General features: G+C 43.5%; 1 protein-coding gene across 6 annotated transcripts in view; it reads right to left on the bottom strand.

Annotated features, from left to right (window-relative positions):
- Window positions 1-20052, bottom strand: part of KIAA0319 (KIAA0319 ortholog) — a 62401-nt gene extending 42349 nt beyond the window's left edge. For 2 of the 6 annotated variants that reach the window (XM_035319369.1, XM_035319374.1), the window contains exons 1-3: window positions 19891-20052; window positions 10210-10371; window positions 3229-4010 (exon numbers count right to left, since the gene is read on the bottom strand). In XM_035319369.1, the coding sequence (XP_035175260.1) occupies window positions 3229-4010; window positions 10210-10258 (831 nt within the window). In that variant the 5' untranslated portion in view covers window positions 10259-10371; window positions 19891-20052. Of the gene's footprint in view, window positions 1-3228; window positions 4011-4486; window positions 4510-10209; window positions 10376-12774; window positions 12922-19430; window positions 19487-19647; window positions 19769-19890 lie in introns of those variants that run through there. The other 4 variants (XM_035319371.1, XM_035319370.1, XM_035319372.1 and 1 more) reach the window with 4 other exon arrangements.
- Between the last annotated feature and the right edge of the window lie 597 nt (window positions 20053-20649).

Here is a 20649-nt window from a genome sequence, read left to right as displayed (position 1 = left end):
AAGAAACAATAAGCCACAAAAAGAAAATGCTATGCACTGAGCTCAACCTCCTGTGCTGCTGGTCACCTCACCAAATGGACTGGAGTGTAACATTTAGCAAAAAGAAGGGGACTGAAGACTATGAAGGGGAGAGAAGAGGTGTCTGAACAGCAGCTGAGCCTAGGAAAGGCAAGGGAACGGTGTCTGCAGTAACTGTTTGCCATCTTAGTTTCTTTACAGATGTCTAACTAAATTCAAAGGGCTCCCACTTGGGAAACAAGGACTGCTTGGGCTTTGGCAGTTTCTCAAAACCTTCTGCTTCTCCAGCTTCTTAACATTTTTAACATGACTCTATGTTAACTGAAAACCCATAAAAGTCATTTCACAAACAGCTTCCCAGTGATATCCTACCCAGTGATATCCTATCAAGCCTCTACAAATCTGCTAACAGAGCACTGCCAGATCACCTTCCCACTACAGTTCTTATCACAGAACGGCCAAGGTTGGAAGGGATCTCTGAAGACCATCTAGTCCAACCCCCTTGATGAGCAGGGTCACCTAGAACACATTGTGCAGGATGGCATCCAGGAGGGTTTTGAGTATCTCCAGAGAAGGAGACTCCACAACCTCTCCGGGCAGCTTGTTCTAGTGCTCTGTCACCCTCACAGGGAAGAAGTGCCCCCTCAAATTCATCCAGAACCTCCCGTGCTTCAGTTTTTGCCCATTGCCTCTTGTCTACTCGCTGAGCACAACTGAAAAGAGACTGGCTCTATCCTCTCAATACCTTCCCCTCAGATATTTATACATATTGATGAGGTCTCCCCTCAGTCTTCTCTTTTCCAGGCTAAACAGGCCCAGATCTCTCAGCCTGTCCTCATATGACAGGTGCTCCATTCCTACCATCATCTTTGTAGCCTTCCTCTGGACTCACTCCAGTAGCTCCATGTCCCTCTTGTACTGGAGAGCCCAGAACTGGACACAATATCCCAGGTGTGGCCTCCCCAGGGCTGAGTAGATGGGGAGGATCACCTCCCTTGACCTGCTGGTAACACTTCCGAATGCAGCCCAGCTGCATACCGCTGGCCTTCTTGGCCACAAGGGCACATTGCTGACTCATGGTCAGCCTGCTGTCCAGCAGGACTCCCAGGTCCCTCTCTGCAGAGCTGCTCTCCAGCGGGTCAGCCCCCAGCCTGTGGTACTTGGGGTTATTCCTCCCTAGGTGCAGGACCCTGCACTTGCCCTTCTTGAACTTCCTGTTGAACTCTTCATTTTAAGCTCCTGTCCACGCAGACAGTACTTGAAGAAAAAGCAAAGCCTTTCTATCCTAGCCAGGATGGCAAAAATCAAAAAAGAAGTTTACTAAGAAGGCTGGGCCATGCTATCTTCAGTAGCACAGACTATCTTAAGTTTAGAGGAGGTGATCCTTGAAAAGCAATCAGCTCTCATGAACCCCTTTTTATCTCCAGGACAGTCTGTCTTGGAATTCTTCCAAGCAGATCACACAACAGGCTCTCCTGAAGCCTGCTGGGCTGTGACCCTGCTTTTTGACTTACTCCCTCACCTCTCAAGAGCCCAAATTCCACCACCACTGGTGATGGAGGGGCCATGCCCCTGACCAATCTCCCTTTGCGTACAAGGCTGAGGTAAGCAGAGGCTCTCTCCTTGTTGGTTCCTCCATCACTTCTGTACAGAAGTTATCATCAGTGTATTCCAGAAGCTTCCTACATTTGTGTCCTGCTCCCTTGCCATCCCAGCTACCCAGATATTGAGGTGGCTCAAGTCCCCCATTAGGGACAGGGGCCATGATTATGAGGCTCCTTCCAACTGTCTGAAGGAGGTCTTATCTGCTTCTTCCTGAGCAGGCAGTCTGGAAGAGAGATGCTAGTCCTGACCCACAGACTCCTGACTAGCTCACTGCCATCCCTAGGCAGAGCTTCTGATGCCTCTCTCTAGCACCTGCTGATAGGGTGCATTGCCCTCCCTGATCATGAGCCAGCTGCAGCAAAACCACAAATCATCATTTGATCAAGAACAGCTGACAGAGCTCTTGAGAAGCTCTTAGAGGTTCCAGTCTCTGCTAGATGTCCTCTACTGGCTGCAACAACCACTCTCATGTTCCTCACAGCACTCCCAGAGCCCTCCCAAGAATCACAGTTCTCAGGATGTCTAGATCTCAAAACAGAGTCCAGAAACTGCTGCACCTCTAGGCTGGTTATTTCGTTAATACCCTCCCAGAACCTCAGATATCATGGATTTCAAGCAACTTGCTTGTTTTCATGTCTTTTTCTTCCCTACAGCAACAGCAATAAATCATCATTTTTTCAGCAAGAGAGAGGCAGCTGTTGGTTACAAAGCCTGATGAAATTTAGGGCAATCAAGACAACACCACTTAATTTGTGCTTTTTCCCCTTGGTTTTGGGGGTGAGTCAAACGCAGCAGATGATGGCTTTACAGCCTGTTTCAACTTTCCCACTGATCCCACCCTGTTCTGAAGGAGACAAAGACCCTTTAGAACTGATCTAACCCACTGGCATAAGTAGAGAACAAGTACATATCTTAGGTATCTAAATTAGGTTTTGGGTACTTAACAGATATTTAACTTGGGTTCTTTATTTATTTATTATTGCTAGACTCAAGGGAAGGATTCTGAGAACAAAAATTCATCCAATTTATCCCACTGGACATCGTGGTTCAAAAAAAAATCAAAAACTGTTCATTCCCTTAAGTATCTTGCCTCTCTTTCACATTTTAAAAGCATTATCAAAGTTATTTATTCAGCACCATCACATCTATAAGACCACTAGGCATTTAGTAACATAAAACCTATAGAGCATGCTTAATTTTATTGACAGAAAAACTTATGCTTACCAGTCTTGCTCTTTGGATGCTGGTGGGCACTACTATTGCTGAGCTTACTACTTGTGTTTGGATCACCAAGTGTCAAAAGGGCAGAATACCAAAACATTTCTACGAAGATAGGTCCAAGGCTACTACTGATTTGAATAATTCCAAGGAAACCCCAACAGCATCCTAGAAGCAGCTCTGCTCATCATCTGATAGGGAAGTATCCTTCAGAGATTTATTTACCTATTAAGACAACCCCTTCCCTTCAGTCTTTTCTACACTGTAACAGGACTGTAAGTCATTTGAATTTTAGGGTTAAATTATAAAACCATCTAATTTGATTGACCAAAACAATTGCAAAGCAGCCTCACCATACTCTGCCTGCTTCTTGAGGGGCACACGTACCTCTTCTTGCAAAGCATCATTGGGTTGTGCAAGCAGCTGAACAGCTGCTCTGCTTCCAGATGTCTTCCCAGGTAACGGTGTAATCTCTGGGAGAGAAGGCAACCTCTCTATGTAGTGCTGTTCACGTTCACTAACAGAGCTCACTTCAGAGCTGTTTTTATTCAGAAGGCCTTCCACTTTTACAGCTTCCCCTTCCTTTTCGGGAAAGTCTTCCTGGTTATCTCCATCATCAACCACTGAAGAGTTGAAGCCATTTTCACCTGCCACCATCAGGCCCCAGTCAGCATAATCTGTGCTCTCCTTCTGTTCATGTTTGATGCTCACCTGGAAGGGGTCCTGCTCCAAGTCTTTATAGTCATCTATGTATTCAGGTATCTCCTCAAGACTGAGATCTTTGCCAAGCAAAGACAGCTCCTTCAGGCTACTCACTTCCTCAGATGGCTCATTCTGGCGTCCCCCAGAGTGGACCATGCTTGGGATCACCTGTCCAAATCCCAGCAGCGAGGCTGGCCTCTGAGAAGGCCTTAGCACGAAGATTAGATAGGACTTCACCGTTTCAATTTTTTTAGGTTCACAGTTCTCTTTGTGTTGGCAGTTCACAATATAACAGCGCCGTTCAAACATCCAAGACAAGTCACAACCTGAGAGGTCACAACACGCTGTGATGCAGTCTGACACTGACGTAGCATGAGGAACTCGCATAATTTTAGCGGTCTCTAAGTTGGGAGATATTACTGCACCTGCGTACGTAGCTCCTTCTCTGCATTGCTCACAATAGGATCCTGAAACAATAGAACCAACATGAGGTACAACACTACAACCAAACCATAATATTGTTTTTTCTTTTTTATGTCCAAAAAGGGCTTATGACAGGAGAAAAGACAGGCAGTACCCAGCTTAAACAAACTCATTTAACTAAAGTCACCACTACTTTCCTTTCAGTATGTCCATTTGCAGTAGTATTTGTACTTCGAATTTTTCAGCGTAAGGATCTCTATTTTATCAAGAATTTCTTATTGGCTTGCTCCAAATACTTATGCCAACATGAAGAGACCAAAGTCATCTGTGAATACTTAAAAACAGAGCAGAAAAAAAGAGGTACTATGATACTCCACATAACACAGGGAGAAAAAATACATCTTAAAACAAAAACAAGAAGCAGTAACATCTCATTGTTCCATTTGAGTGAGAAGGCAGCTAAGACCTACACTTGAGAAACATCTGTCATCTCACTCAAACTTCACAAAAGGTGTCTCACCAACGTAAATGCTGGACTTGATAATAAAAGCTCCAGGGGCAGGGAGGGGAAACAAATTCTCAAAGTTTTGCTGCTTTAACCATCCATGTGAAATCTCAAGAGCTTGTCCCAGTGCTGAGAATCTTTATACCTTCACTGCAAAGGAAGGAATCTTTCATTATGACTTACAAATTATTTTCATAGCACAGAGATTACAAGTGCAAAATACTTAAATCAAGCATAAATTGACATAATGTACATCTCAATCAATATTTGACATTTTTTCCATGTATTATGACTGCTTCTCAAAATTCCTCTCCAAAATGCAACTTTAATCTGGTCATGCTTCAAAAAATGTTTAGTAAAACCAGCACATTCTTCTTAACATGGTTTTCAACCAGGCTTGCTATCTCAGCCAGTGAGAACATGATGCCACCGCTGTGGAGCTAACACAGCAATGGGAAACAGAGTTTGATTTGCCTGCCTTGCATGTCATTAACAGAGCTGTCAGCTGAGTACTGGTGGCAGAAAGCTCATTTATAATGATAGCATAGGCAGATAAAAAGAAGACAGTTTAATGGATTACAGCTCTTAGGAGATTCAGCAACTCTCCTACTCATGCAAGCACACCCAACAACCATGCCACAGCTAACCCACTCCTGGGCTGAACTGCAGTACACACCTCACAACACACTGCCTATGTCCAGCTACTGGACTACCTGGGGAGCATCATACTGCCTGGGATGAATGTACAGCTTCCAAGACAGATTAAGTGCAATGCAAGACACTCACAGCACCACCGGGTGCTTCCCAACTGACCTATCACCCTAAAGGACAAGCTGACAGGACAGCCTGCCATTCAACCACTGACTTTTCTCCACTCCACTCAAACAACATAGCAGAAAATATATAGAGAGCAAGATTTTATGATTATTTTGCTGAGCTGGTTATTTGGGATGAGGAAAAGCAACTTTTATTTTGTTTTTAAATTCACTTGCTTGCAATTAGGTGTAGCTGAATAGGAAGCTGTCAAAAACAATAAACAGGACACCCAGAGAAGCTCTGGGTTACAATGCTGGAGTGACCTCCCAGCATGCTGAGGTGCCTCACTAATGCATACCGTATGGGGAATAAACAAGATGAATAAAGAGATCTGCACACAGCTGCAGGGCTATGATCTTATTAGGATCAGAGACATGGGGGGACAGCTGCTGCAGCTAGAACATTGCAATGAAGGCTCTTTAGGAAGGACAGTCTAGGAAAACGAGGGGGTGTTGCCCTTAATGTAAGTGAGCAGCTGCAGTGTGCAGAGCTCTGCCTGGAGATGGATGAGGAGCTGACTGAGAGCTTACCGGTTAGTGTTAAATAGAGGACTGGGAAAAGTGACCTCATAGCAGTATGGCTGCTACACACCACCTGACCAGGAAAAACAAGTGTTATGAGACCCTCTACAGACAGATAATGTTCAGGGGTCCTGGTCCTTACAGTGGACTTCAACCACCCCAATACTGACAACTCACTAACAACTTTCTCTAACATGTACTTTATGGACAATACTATTAAAGTGTCTCAAGAAAATCCTCTGGGTACTGTTTTAATCCCTTCCCTTCTTTACCTCATCACTGAAGGAGAAAGTGACTAACGAATTAAAAGAAATCTGAAAGTTTAATTATTTTTTGTTCAGAAAAGACTGACCAGAAATTCTTAGAGACAAGACTCACCAACTGGAATAATCCAAACTCTAGCCTTACTTACATCATCTCTCAGCCAGACTTATATCCTCTCTCAGCCTGATGTCAAGCAAAGCTTCAAATCTCATTCTGCCACTTTCAGACTGATATACCAGCTATGATATTGCAGTCAGCCTCCCACAAAATTTATGGTATTTCATTATCTGTAGAGAGAAACATGTCCACAGCACTCCTAAGATAATGCATGACTTTGAACCTAAAGCTCCCAACCAAGTGTCCTAGACACAGACCCTAGCCATCCCCTTCTTCTCATAAACAAGATGTCAGATGGCCTTTGTTTCATCCTAATGAGAAATGGAAAAGTGTTATGATACACAATTTCTGTACAATGGGAAAATTATTTCCCAGCCAGCTCTAAATTAAATTGAACTGCAATCCAAATATGAGAGTAATCAGTTTCACCTCTTGCTTCAGCTAGAGCTATACGTAACTGAGATAAATTCTAGCAATAACTGGGCAAAAGCAGACAAATAAAGGGTGGCTAGATCAGCCCAGACCATCAGTAGCCTACAAGTTCTGTAAGCGTTACATGCCTGCAGTAGGACAGTGCCAACACGTCTGCAGACCAAGTTAGGCCAGTTGGTTACCTTGCCAACCCCTCAAAAAAAACAAAAACCAGCAAACCAAACTAAAAACCTGTCACACTATGGGATATAGCTTCATTTTAAAGGGATTCCTTCATTTAGTGAAGAAACACTAACATCCTTCTTCAAGCTGCATGCCACCACTCTCATCTCCTGCTTACACGAGCCCTCTGATGTCAAGAGCCCCGAAGGAGCCCAGGTGGTCCTCCATCACAGCAGGCAGGACACGATCGCTTAGCTCGGCAAGGGGACGAACTGCAAAACCTAATGGAAGTTCTCTGCTCTCTCCAGCAGATTCACAGAAAAACCTAACAGATTGTCCTGGTTTCAGCTGGCTTCATTTTCCACAGTGGCTGGTGTGTGCCACATTTTGGAATTAGGAGAAAAATAATGTTGAAAAATAACACACTGGTGGTTTAGTTGTTGCAGAGTAGTGCTTATACTAAGCCAAAGACTTTCCAGCTTCTCATATTGCCCTGCCAGTGAGAAGGCTGGGGTGCACAAGAAGCTGGGAAGGGACACAGAATGTCTTGGTCTCAACCCGCACGTTCTCACACTTTCACCTTTCTAACTCTCTTCCCCACCCATCTAGGGAGAATGAGCAAGCAGCTCTGGGGTAATTAGCTGCCTGCTGGGGTTAAACCACAACCAAGAGACATTGTGCACTAATACCTATTGCCACAGCCAGCTTAAGCCTCCCAAGAAGCATTAGTCAAGGTCACTGGTACATACCTGGATTCATTAGGTGGTCTACCTACCGTTCTAGTTTTGTTTTCCATCAAAACCAATCAAACATTAGCCAAAAGCATCATACATAAAATAAATAAATGGCATCTAAATAAGAGAGCCCCCTGCTTGTGCAGGGACACCTATAGCAGGTTGCCTAGGACTGTGTTCAGATGGCTTTTGAAGGTCTCTAAGGAGGGAGACTCTACTATCTCTCTGGGCAACCTGAGCCACCACCCATACAATGTTTCCTGATATTCAGACAGACCCTCCCACGTTCCAGGTTATACCAATTGCATCTTGTCCTGGCACTGGGCACCACAAAGAACCTGGTTCTGTCCTTTCTGCATCCTTTCAGGTATTCGCATTCCTAAGATAGCCCTGAGCCTTCTCTTCTCTAGCGTGAACAGCCCCAGGTCTCTCAGCCTTTCCGTGTAGGAGAGATGCTCCACCTTCACCATCTTTGTGGCCCTTCATTGGGTTTTCTCCAGTATTTCCACGTCTCTTGTACTGAGTAGACCACATTAATTCCTTTTGACAAACGGAAGTGTATTATTCAATATCTTTCTGAAGATACTAATAAGCCTGTTTCTCTGTTCTTTCGCAAGGATGCAACGGTAAACCTTTCTATTAAGTCTGCCTTCTTGTTCTCTATGTTAAAACAAGTGGTAAAAAAAATACTTGGTATAAAAAATGGAACAGATGGGTGTCTTAAAAGATTCCTCTTTTCTTCCTGCGTTTCTCCTTCCACCTGCTCCTCTTATTTATTTTAGGGGAAAGAAAAAGAAGTCTTCAGAGGCACAAGCTCATGTACAGAGAAAAACTGCAGAGTACACATCTAGTAGCTTCTTAAGCCTGAGACAACTCACATTTTAGACTGCACACAAAAAGAAGTCCTTTTGATGTAACAAAAAGTGAGCATCTACTGGCAAATTTCAGCAAACATATCCTGGAAATCAGTGAGTACGTTCCAGTTCAGAGTTGATCTCAATTGGATGGAAAATGCCAGCAAATTATTGAGATGTAAATAAATAAATGCAGGGATGATACTACAATATTAGCCTTTAAACACTGTTCGCTCGTACCTGATACAGGGAAAAGCTTAGAATACAGCCAGCAGTCTGAGTGTAACAGTCTTGGTCTCACACAAATTAAGAGAAGGTGGCTAAATTGCAACTAAAGAATGAGAACTGTATTTTCCATGTGCACAAGGAGGATACGCTAACAATTAACATCATTGAAAGCCTAAAACTGTGACGTTCTTAACAGCTAAAATTCAGCATTTACTGCACATTACTACCTTCTACTGAAGGTTGTGTGTGGGGTGGTATTTTTGTTGGTGGGGTTTTTTTTGGTTGTGTGGTTTTTGATTTTTTCCCTCCTCCTCAAGATACTGGCATGGACACCTAAGCAGATACTCATTATCTCAGATTTTTTTTTTTTTTAATTTACAAAAGGTATATTTATTGTTTAGTACAAACAAGCAAAATAAACCACTCAGTTCTACATTCTGCTAAAAACTCGGCAAGTTAAGATCCTCAGGGCAATCCTGATGACTACTCCAAAACAGCTACCAGCATACCTGTAGTTAATGTCTATCCCCCAACCCACCCATTTCCAAATTTACTAATCAATTTAAGTCTAAGCACAGATGCACAGCTCTGCTTCATTAAAGAGCCAAATTATTTTTATATTACAGGATAGGTAAGCCAGGTAACTGAATACTATTTTCTTAATTCCTGCTAATAATACAGGTACTTCTTTGTGGCCCTCCTTTGGACTTGTTTTAAGAGGTCCATGCCCTTCTTGTGCTGGGGGCCCCAGAGCTGAGCACAGTACTCCACATGGGGTCTCAGGAGGGCAAAACAGAGGGGAAGAATCACCTCCCTTTACGTACTAGACACACTTCCTTTGATGCAGCCCAGGATATGGTTGGTTTTCCAGGCTGCAAGTGCGTGTTGCCAGCTCTTTGAGCTTCTCATCAGCCAGCACCCCCAGATCCTTCTCCTCAGGGCTGCTCTCAAACCACTCCTTGCTCAGCTTCTATTCACATTTGAATTGCACCAACCCAGGTGCAGGACACTTGGCCCTGTTGAGCTTTGTGAGATTCGCTTGGGCCCACCTGTCAAGCCTGTCAGCGTCCCTCTTTGTGGTCTCCCTTCCCTCCAGCATGTCATTCATCTGATTATTGAAATCATTTCTGTGGTTGAAGCAGAAACCTACGTGACTTTCCTTAAAAGGAAATACATGTCTGAAGAGGGAATTAAGAGGTGGAGCATGTGAACAAATGCATCTCTGCTTCTCACATGTCGACCATCCTATGATACTTCAGAGCAAAAAGGGCAGCTTAGACCACAAACAGTTAATCATTGCTAAACTGCTGTCCTGCAAGAGAAAGAGAAGGAAAACTCCTGCAACTCTTCCTCTATTCCCTCTTGCCCCATACATCTCCTCTGAAACAGTCACACTGAAATTGTCTCCAAACAGCCACTCAAAAAAATGCATTGCTCCACTGCAACTAACTGCCAGTTATGAAGCTGTACCTTATGAGAACTCACAGAAGAGCCACAAGATTTCCCAGCTCTTGTCTTATTCATATTTAATTCACTCCAGCATTCACACTCCAGGAGCATTTGCTTCACTCATTCTGCATGACTCAGACACACAAGAAGTAAACTCCTACCTGTTATTGCCCATAGTAACAGGCAGAGAACACCAAGTCCAAATGCCATGCTGCACCCAGAGGGCAATGACAACTGCTTTTCCAACCAGCTGCGTGGAAATTATAGGACTTGATGTCGGTTTCCTCTAATATTGTTTAATACCCTGCTGTGGCCATGAAGCACTGCAACAGACAGCACAGGAAGAAACAGGTCAGATGCAAGCCATCAATTAGAATGTCACAGTAAAAGCAAACAGACAGGTTAAACACAGGCTTCATTATTACTCCCTGACTTCTTGACTGAGGACACAGTAGATTAGGCAAGGTGAAGATTCAGAACAAATTACCCACCTGGAAGTCTCATGCTCTAGTAATACAGAAATGTTTGAGATAGATTGGTACTTGGTCTCCCGGACTTCCAAACCCTCAAATATTGTGGCTGAACTTATCCAGACCCTGGTTTTGGTGAGGCTTTAAATGGAAACTGGCAGAGATTCCTAACTAAGCAATCATGGACAGTATCACTCATGCTAAAAATCCTAAAAGTGTTAAATCAGTTTTCAAGGCAGCATTCAAGCTATTCCCTCCCAGCTACCAAGGTAATGCAAGCAGACACTTCTCCAGAGTTTCTATGCTGACATTCCCTGCCAGGATACTAAGTTCTCCATGTAAGACAGCCAAATCAACAAATAGGTCTACGAAGGAATGAGCAATTCAAATCCACATTATTCATCCAAGGAAAAAAAGTTAGTTTAGCCAAACTTAAAACTCCTCCCATACAAACAATCCTAAACAGATCCAAAAGCCATCTTTGTAAAGGAAAACAGGAGCAGTGTTTTTATTAGAGAAGAGTCCTTCCCAAAGCAGAGCATTCCAGACAATTCCCTTTGAAGTTCATTAAGTGACTTGGTAAAGACAGTGACATTCAAATCTCAGCTACCTACATGACAGAAATGCTGCTAACTGGCTGCTTTTGGCAGGTTCCTTAAAACATGTACTTTTATATTTTTAGTTTAGAACCTTTCCTGCCTTGTCCCGTCATTATCTGCCCAAGTAAGAATTTGAAAAGATGTTCTCTATATTTTTATAAACCCCGTTTAAGTACTGAAAAGCTGCAATAAGGTGACCCCAGAGCCTTCTCCAGGCTGAACAGCCCCAGCTCTCTCAGCCTTTCTTCACGGGAAAGGTGCTCCAGTCCTCTGATCATCTTTGTGGCCCTCTTCTGGACCTGCTCTAACAGCTCCACAGCCTTCTTGTGCTGGGGGCCCCAGACCTGGATGCAGTATTCCAAATGGGGCCTCACAAGGGTAAAGTAGAGGGGGACAATCAGCTCCCTTGACCTGCTGGCCATGGGCCTTTTCACGCTGTGTGTCTGGAAATGCTTTCCAAGTTTAGCTGCCCTGTCACCTTCCCAGGGGGTCCAGGCAAGGCTTACAAGAGGTTCCCCAGGTTCTCCCTCCTTGCCCTTTCTGAAGACAGGAGTGACAGTTGCTTTCCTCCAGTCCTTGGAAACTTCTCTCAACCTCCATGATCAAAGATTTGCCATTTGCAGAAGAGCTTGTTCCTGAAACTTGAGGTGTCTGAGGTAGTAGGCATTTGCTGTAACCTTCACTTAGTCCCAGAAGCAGCCAAATGGACCAGATGGGTAAGACACATTTTTCGGTCCTTGAGCCTACAGAAAAATGCACCAGGCTCGGAAACAGAACATCACAAGGGCAAATTTAACACTGATCAGAAGGCAGAAAAAGTTTGCTTATTTTACAACCTTTTTTCCTAAGTAAGGTGAACTTTACTGCCACACTGCCACTAAAAGCCAAGTAGTGGTTTCTATATCCTGGAAGGGGGTATTGAGGAGTCCACATAACTTCTAGCAACACTAAGAGAAACCATGAACTCCAAGTGGGAAGCCCAGCCCAAGGCACAGGTTATATCACTCCTCTGAAGGAGCAAGTGTACTATCCCTGTACCCTTAGCTAAAAGGGATTTTAAACAAAGGGAAGGAGCTTTGCTTTATGAACACTGCCCTGCACGTGCTGTATATCCTCTGCTACCTGGTTCACACATACACACAGAGGTATTTGTAGGAGCTGAAATACTAGATACATTTTTATCATGCAAGTGATCCAGATTTTTGCAACATCACTTGCCTTGGTTCAGAAACATAAGTACTTGTAAAAAAAAAAAAAACAAAAAACAAATATAATATATATGCAGTTTGTATTAATAAAAGTTACCAAATCAGCAAAATGCCAGGCTTTGGACTGCACACCCCATCCCTAGTGTTCACAGCATGAGGATACTCTGTATGCACAAAAGCACCATCCTCCCATGCTGCTTTGTGGCAACACGCCTATTTATGTTTAATTCCTACGTGATGGAGGAGCTTCCATTCACTGCAAAACCAGCTTATGTTTCCCAGTATTATGATAGAGATCAAACACAACGCACACGTAGCCATATTTCAGTGCATAGCTTCTGACCCACAGAGAGAGCACAACCACCAGAAACCAAATGCTTTCTTCAACAGTTAAGACAGTAAACACTCAGAGTTTCAAGCACTTGGATGTATGTGTGTAATGCTCCTATCTTCCTCATCATACTGTACTGTTCCCAAGTGCATGCTTCAGTACACAAATGAAACATTAAAAATCACAAAGAAGGCCAGTCATGAGATTTCAACAGTTAAAATTCAGTAAGGCCATGAGATGGATTGTCCAACTAAATCTGTCCTTCACTCATATAACAGACTTCTGTTTCACTACAAGCAGATAGATAGCACTGCTGTTACTGACTTTGGATTTTCTTGGCTCTTGAAGATTCAAGACTGATGTACACTTTTAGCTGGATGAGGGATGGCAGCCTTGAGCCCCCAGACAGGTAAAAATAACTGTATGCATATACACACACACTATATATATACATATATATATTGCCTTACTCTGAGCATTTGGCTCTGTTCTAGACAACAGAAAGGGGATTTTCAACTGATCCCTCAAGACAAGCGTTTTGACTTTATGATGCTTCAAAAATCCACGGTTGCTGATCAGGACCACGATGTCATTTGTTAGATAACAAATGAAGTATAACAACTTTTTAAGGGAAAAGAACTGCCCTTTCCCCTAGGGGATGTTCCTCCTCCACCCCAAATCTCACTGTGCATTTTGTTTTACCGGGATTCTAATGCAGATTCAACTCATTTGCTCAGAGAGAAAAGGGTCAGCCAAGCAGAACCACCCTGCCACCTTTTACATGTAATTAGCCCACAGCTATAACAGTAAGAACACGGACGGACTGCATTACCTGTGTTTGGAGACACAATCAAATCCTAGTGCTGCAGAACGGCATAAGGCTGTACACTGCTGTCCTACAAGCTAAGGAAATCAGAGATAGGAACAAGTGGTGTCTCTGAGTAGCCGGTGAGCAATGCTAGCCAGCTGATGCCAGCAAGAGAGTGAGGGCTATAAGAACACTGGGCACAGTGACACTAATGGTGCTGGGAAAGGCAAGCAGGGGCTTCTCACCTCCTTGCCCTTCAGGTCAATAGCACAGCTGGGCAACAGGCCAAAAGAAATGCTGAAACAGTATCTGAAATCTCAAGCTGCAGTTAAAGCAAAAAAGAAAAAAAAATTATAGACAGCATCTCTTATATAAATCAGGATGGCAGAGTAAATGAACAGATTACCACTTAGTCTGACCTGCACCTAATGGAAGTGTCTTTATATATTCTATTTAATGGGAACATTAACACATATAACACAATTCTTTATGAAACCTAACACCCATTGAAGAATTCGTACCAATTATTTCATCAGTTATCATACCCACATTAATACCTGAGCCAATGAAGTAATAGATGAGTATTAGTATTGTATTAATGTTGCAGAAGGGCGAAAAAGAATATCTCATTACATTAGCATTTGTCCCTAGCATCAAAGAAAAAAAACTCAGGATACTTGCAGACAGCAGGAATTCTAGTATTAAAGCTCCTACATTAATGCACATCAACAAAACAGGCACATCTAAATAAAGGGGACGATATTCAAGCTTTTCAACAGATGTGGAAGGTATGACAGAATTATTACTACTTATGACCTGTGCAAAATCATTTTCTTCTCACACAACGTTCTCGCATTATGTATTTGTACTTGTAAACAGAGAACCAAGACCACCACTGGGAAGTTTGTTACTGCAGCTACAGGATATAGTAGTAATTGTCATCATCTGTGCTTTATTCAGAGGGGCTCCCATAGCTCTTACTGGAGGCTGACATGTAAATCGGTATTATGGCCCAACTCTAAATCAATTCTCTGGGTCAAGTTTAAGACACTGTGAGGTAATGGTGATAAAACAACTAAATGAAGAGCTGAAAACATCCTGCTGTGTTACGCTGGTGGACTGTGTGACCCACTACTTCCTCTGACACCCACAGCTCTGTCAACTGGTAACGAATACCAATGGACAAATAGCAACAGAAAGCAGTGCTTTGTGGGAAGAATACTTTTATTCTAATAGATTTATGCAGCCGTTATTACAATTGCTGTGGAGACAGCAAACAGTGGAATTCCTAAAGATAAGATGCTTAGCAGTGTTACATAGTGTCAAGAAATATATGTATGGAAGAAAAAGGAAAAAAAACAAAAAACAAAAACACACCAATAAATGACAGAACTGCTCTGAAGAGAAACTGAAGTTCCATTATTAGTATCAGGACTTATACCATATTATGGCATAAAATAATAACAAATGGAAAAGTCTGAATCATTCAGGATTGTTAATGTGCAATTTGCATTACAGATATTTGTAAAGCCTTGAGGTCAGCCAGATCTCAAGGAAAGGGGCACCCACAAATCAAAAGCTACTGTCCGCAGAGGCTAGTAGCATAGATGGACAACACTTGACATCTCGGAACCCTGCACTCCCCACTGGCAGGACAGGGAAGTATCTATTCTCCAAAGAGAGACACTAGAGTGAGGAAAACTAATGGATAATTCCTCCAAAACAATGAACTTTGGTTGCCATACATATTTAGTTCTCACCAGAAAAGGGCCTCCTTTATCAGTTCTCTTTGTTATCATCAAGTATGTACTCTGCAGAGAAAATGAAATGAGTCCTGGAAAGGGAAAACTTGAAGGAACTTGAAGGAAGACGGTATCTCGTTCCATGCACTGTCCTGAGGCCAGACAAAGCACTCTTAAATCCTCCTTTGGATTTCCGTCTAACCTGTTCCTGAGCCTGACCTGAAAGGTATTTCAGAATTTCTTTAAGTATCTTCTTCCATTGCTTAATTATTTTTACAGCAGGAAAACAGACGACAAAGCAGCTATCCCACTGCTGTACATAACATCACTGAATTTTGTAAAAAGTGAGAGAAATTTAGCAGACTGCCTGGAAGGAGGAGACATACACAGGCAGAAAAGGTGGTATGAATCTTTTTCAAGCTTGCAGAGCTTAAAGTTGTTGCTGTCTGACAGCTGATTGAAGGCCTGGGTGATGACACTGTGTGGTCTCAGTCCAATTCCTAGCAGAAGTGTATATTTTGCTTTCTGTCGCAAAGAAAGTTAGCTGCACCACAGGGTCCAACTTGATGCAGAGACATCCTTTGTGGCAGAATTAACATTTCAGGCAAGGGTTAATAATTCCAAGGAAATGTGAGTTAACACTAAGAGTTAGAAGAAAGAATCTTATTCAGATAGTTTTAGGCGGAGCAACTGATCAGATAAGTGATCAGAAGACATATTTTGCACCTGTTCAAGGTCAGAAATGATTGTATTAGTCCTCTGTTAAAATCAGAACAAAAGATTAGCTATAGCATCAAGTTGAAGCTAACAATATTTTTTTTCCTACTCAGACCACCAGCCCTCAAATACAAATAAAAAGGAGCTATTTGCTGGTTCAAATCATCACTGTTGTTCTGCAGCTCTTGGGATTTTCATAAATTTTAAGTGCCTGAATCACTGAAAAATTTCAACCTACAGTAGAAAAAATAAGTTTCTAACTCTCATCACTGCAGATAAAGTTTTACAAATTGAAAATATAAAAGTCACAGTTTAACATTAAAGACTTTAAATACTGGCACTTTTTTTTTTTTTTTTTTTTTTTTTTAAGAAGAACTTAGGTGGGGCCATGACTTTGTCCCATTAAGCCAATATCAGAACTTAGGAGTTCTCACAATACTTGAACCATTGTAGATACTATGTAGCAGAATTATCACCTAATACTTAAAAATCAACTCTTCTTGTAATATCACCTCTACCTAGCTAAGTATCAAACCTAGTATTTGCAGATCTGGAGGACACGAGTTTGTAAATATACTGCATAAGAACCCTGGACACTGATCTCAGCACAGCGAACATCAATGATGAACAAATGAAATTTGCAAATGAACAAAAAGAGCTCACATATTGTGGCTTGGGTACAACAGCATACAACCAGAAAAGCCAATCTTGAAGGTGAAGAATATAAACACTCTCTCCAGTTGTGTCCTCTTTTACAGCTTTCAAAAAAAGACATAATACATTTGGATGCTGTACATCCACTTCTAGGTTTGAAAGCTTGTATGCTGATACAAGAGCAAAGGAGCAAGTAGTTTGTTCTCTTAGACAAGAAAAGAAGGAAAAAAAAAAAGTTTTCACTCACATGACCATGCTAAGTTTTACACCCATTGTTTGCCTTCATCTTAAAAAAAAAGAAAAAAAAGAAAAGAAAAACAAAAAAAAAACATACACAAAAACCCAACCCTAGAGCCATTGAGCAGATTTCAATTTAAGAACAGATCACCAGCAGGTAATTAACTTCCTACCACTTCTGTAAAAGCAGCCAAGCCACAAGAGGCAGAACTACTGTTTGAACTTCTACAGGCCAGCTCCCCAGAATATGCCATCCAGTATCAGTAATTTAAAATGGCACTCCTGTGACACCATCAATGCACTGTGTAGAAAAAGGGGGCTTCAGCCAAAAATGTAGAGGAATATGCAAAGATAATGGAAAAAAAAATTAAAAAATAAAAAAAAAACTTGTTAGATTTCAGTTAAAAGCCAATTGACCTCAAGACACAAATTCACAGAAAGCTTCTTTAACCATGCTGTTTAGAAAACTACTTGCTTGTTACAAACTGATAAAGCAAGCATGCACTGCACACACCACCACCACCCCTACTGAGAGGACAATCTCTGCAGCCCCGCTTTAGATAACTGAGCACATTTTAAAAAAAAAAAATCCATCTATATTTAACCAGTGGAACACCTTATAACATGCAGAAGAGTTAATAAATTGTATAGAGAACACACTTCCTTTTTTCGCAGGAAAAGATATTAGGACTAAATCACTAAAACATCTCTTCAACAAAGTTAATTAGCTGAAAACTGAACACTGAGTTAACCACATTCATGCTACCTCCAGCTGGATTGACTGAATTCATATCTGCTCATTGCAAAGTCATATCATCCTGAAAAATACTCAGGTTGGACCCTGATAATGGTCAGAAAGAGATGAGATATTTAAATTGAAAAAACTGTATCTACAGTTAAATTAGATTATGAATTTGTACAGAAAGACCATTTGTGACAGAAATTGAAAGCTAACTGCTTGATAACAGGAAGAATTTCTCCCCATGGGTACAATATCCATTACAATGGCTCTGTATTTCCTCTGCAGCACTGAAATTGGAGACTGTTGGATGTACAGCACTTGATCACAGATCCGCCTCTAATTGCTGAATCCTACTACAGATATACATTTAGTAGCATTACCAAAACTAGCAAACAAAGCATCACCAATTTTCTTTAAAGTATGTATAAAGAAAGTCCATATTATAAATATGTGAAGAAGCCCATGCAATTATTCAACTGGAAAGGGTCTGAAGTTCTCCATCTGAAACAGACACTTGTGTGTGCACGTGCAAAGGAAGGGGAGCCAATTTTATATGAACCATTCCTCATGGACATTGCACTAGCAGGTTCAGAAACCTGCATGTGGGAACTCCCCCAACTCTACACTGTTGAAATTAGTGTTTATGAAGTGCACTTCCACCCCTCCATCACAATACTCCCTCTAGGTGGAGAAAGACTAGCCTGGGCAGGCAAGCATCCCCAGAGCAGTCTCCTCCACAGGCCATGACCATAACTCCAGTGAGCCTCAGTAGTGTAAAATCCAGGCCACGTTGCCTCTTTCATCGCACAGTGCTTAAGGGAAAAACACCTGCCAATGAATCTTGCACACACATACCTGCACCACTCAGACACACAGTTTGATGTGCAACATGCTGAACAGCTCAACCCCCACCATCTGTTACCAAAACAAATATGGACACGATCACCTATTAACTTTGTACTGTACCAGCTTTTTAAGGATGTAGATTTGGCTTAAGACAATGCCTAATAGTGAAATAACAGCTGCAACAGTAAACCCTGCAAAACACGAGTGGGTAATTAAACAAAGCAAACACGTACTCCAATTGTGTGGCTGAGGATCAAGCTCCTGCTATAAAACACTTTAAGGACAAAGGCATACAGAACCTAACCTGAAGAGTTTAAAAGCCAGTATCCTTTATCAATGTCAAAATCTTGTCACGTAGTCAGTATGAGGCACATGGGAGTACTCCCACAGCACAAACAGATGAGGGAGGACCACAGTGGAAACCAACGCGTTTCATTTTTATCCCTCACCTATCTGACTAGTTCATTGATTATCTGTTTAAATGACACACTCCTAAAGGGGGTCAGGGGAATGATTGGGTATTTTCTGCATTTGTAAATAAGTCACAACACAGATAGCTCCCAGAATTACTGTAACAATTCTGACAGTATCTTCCTCTGTTTAGTCTCTGCTCTACTGCTCCTAACGCACTGACAAAGGATTTCACATGCTAAACATTAGCATCATGTTCGCCAGCCACACAGAAATACACGTTTAGGCTGTAACACACATGTTGACAGAAGATGGGATAACAACTTGTCACAAATAACATCCTTATATACTTCTGATACCTATAGCCAAATAAACACACAGAGGACAATGTAAAGTTCTGATTTCTGAGCTCAGATACAGCCACACACACGTATAAATAAATATATCTAACATGTCTGCAAATGAAATCAGCACATACACATCCCTCTCTTGCAGCCCACGGCTGTTTCTCCTCACTCTCCCGGCCTAACAGGTTGCACGCACACGACACACACACGTTTTGCCTCGGGCACTGGCGGCGGGAGGGCGAGGCACGAGCTCCCTGACGGCCGGGTTACCTCTCGCGCTGTCCCGCTGGGGCTCCGGCACAGCCCTCGCCCACAGCAGTGCCCGGACCCGACCTCCCGAGGGCCCTTCACGCCGGCCGGGTTTCCCGCTAGCCCGGCGGGGAGCAGAGACCAGCCGCCCGGCGGGGAGCTGGGCAGCGCCGCGGCTCCTTTCCGCCGTTCGGGCGCGGAGGCCGCGGCCCCAACCTACCTGGCGGCGGGCAGACAGCGGCGGGGCCTCCGCGGCCCCGTCCCTGCCGCGGGTGCGCGGCCCCGCGGCTGGAGGCGGCGCTGACGGGCCGGGGCGGTGCGGTGCGGGCCGGCGGTGCGGTGCCGTGCTGCCCGCCCCCCGCTGCCGGCTCTGGAGCGGGCGCGGCGCCTCGCACAGCCCGGCTCGCCGCGCAGGGCGGCCGCGCAGAGCCCTCCCCGCGCCATCCCGACGTGGAGGCTGCCGAGCTGGGAGGAACCTCACCTGCGGGCGGCGGGGGATGCGGGGCTGGTCCCGCTCCGTGCCCAGAGGGAGTGCGGGCCTCGCCTCCCGCTGCCGAGAGGGAGAGGGGCCGCGCCTCCATTTTGGGGAGGGGGCGCAGGGGCAGCAAATGGCGCCGCCAGCCGGCAGGGCGGGGAGCGCGAAATGGCGCTCTGGGGTCTGAGCCTCGGCCCCGCAGCTCAACCCGACTGCGGCGAGCTGCGACGTCTCCCGCAAGGTGGCCCTGAGGGATTTTAATCTCGGTGCTGCTGCAGGAGATAAAGCACCAGGAGGTCTTAGGAATCAGTTGACTGGAAGCTGGCAAATGTTGTCGCGGTTTTCAAGAAGGGAAAGAAAGAAAACCGTGGTAATTACAGGCACCTCAGTCTCACTTCAGTGCCTGGAAAAATTATGGAGAAGATTATTCTGGGAGTTACTGAAAAACACTTGAAAGACAACACAGTCATTGGTCACATTCAACATGGGTTCATGAGAGGAAATTCTTGTTTAACACACTTTGTTTCCTTCTGTGACAAGGTTACCCACCTGGCTGACCAAGGGAAGCCAGCTGATGTAATCCTTTTTGATTTCAGCAAAGTTTTCAATACTGTTTCTTATAGTATTATTCTGGACAAAAGTTCCAGCATATGACTAGACAAACACATGAAATTATGGGTGAACAACCAACAGATGGGTCAGGCTCAAAGGGTTGTATTACACTGGCAGCCAGCCACTAGTGGGGTTGCCCAGGGCTCCATTTTA

Source organism: Oxyura jamaicensis, chromosome 2 (assembly GCF_011077185.1).
Source record: "Oxyura jamaicensis isolate SHBP4307 breed ruddy duck chromosome 2, BPBGC_Ojam_1.0, whole genome shotgun sequence".
Lineage (NCBI taxonomy): Eukaryota > Metazoa > Chordata > Aves > Anseriformes > Anatidae > Oxyura > Oxyura jamaicensis.
Note: the sequence above shows the minus strand (reverse complement) of the source record. Positions and strands in the feature narration are given on the sequence as shown.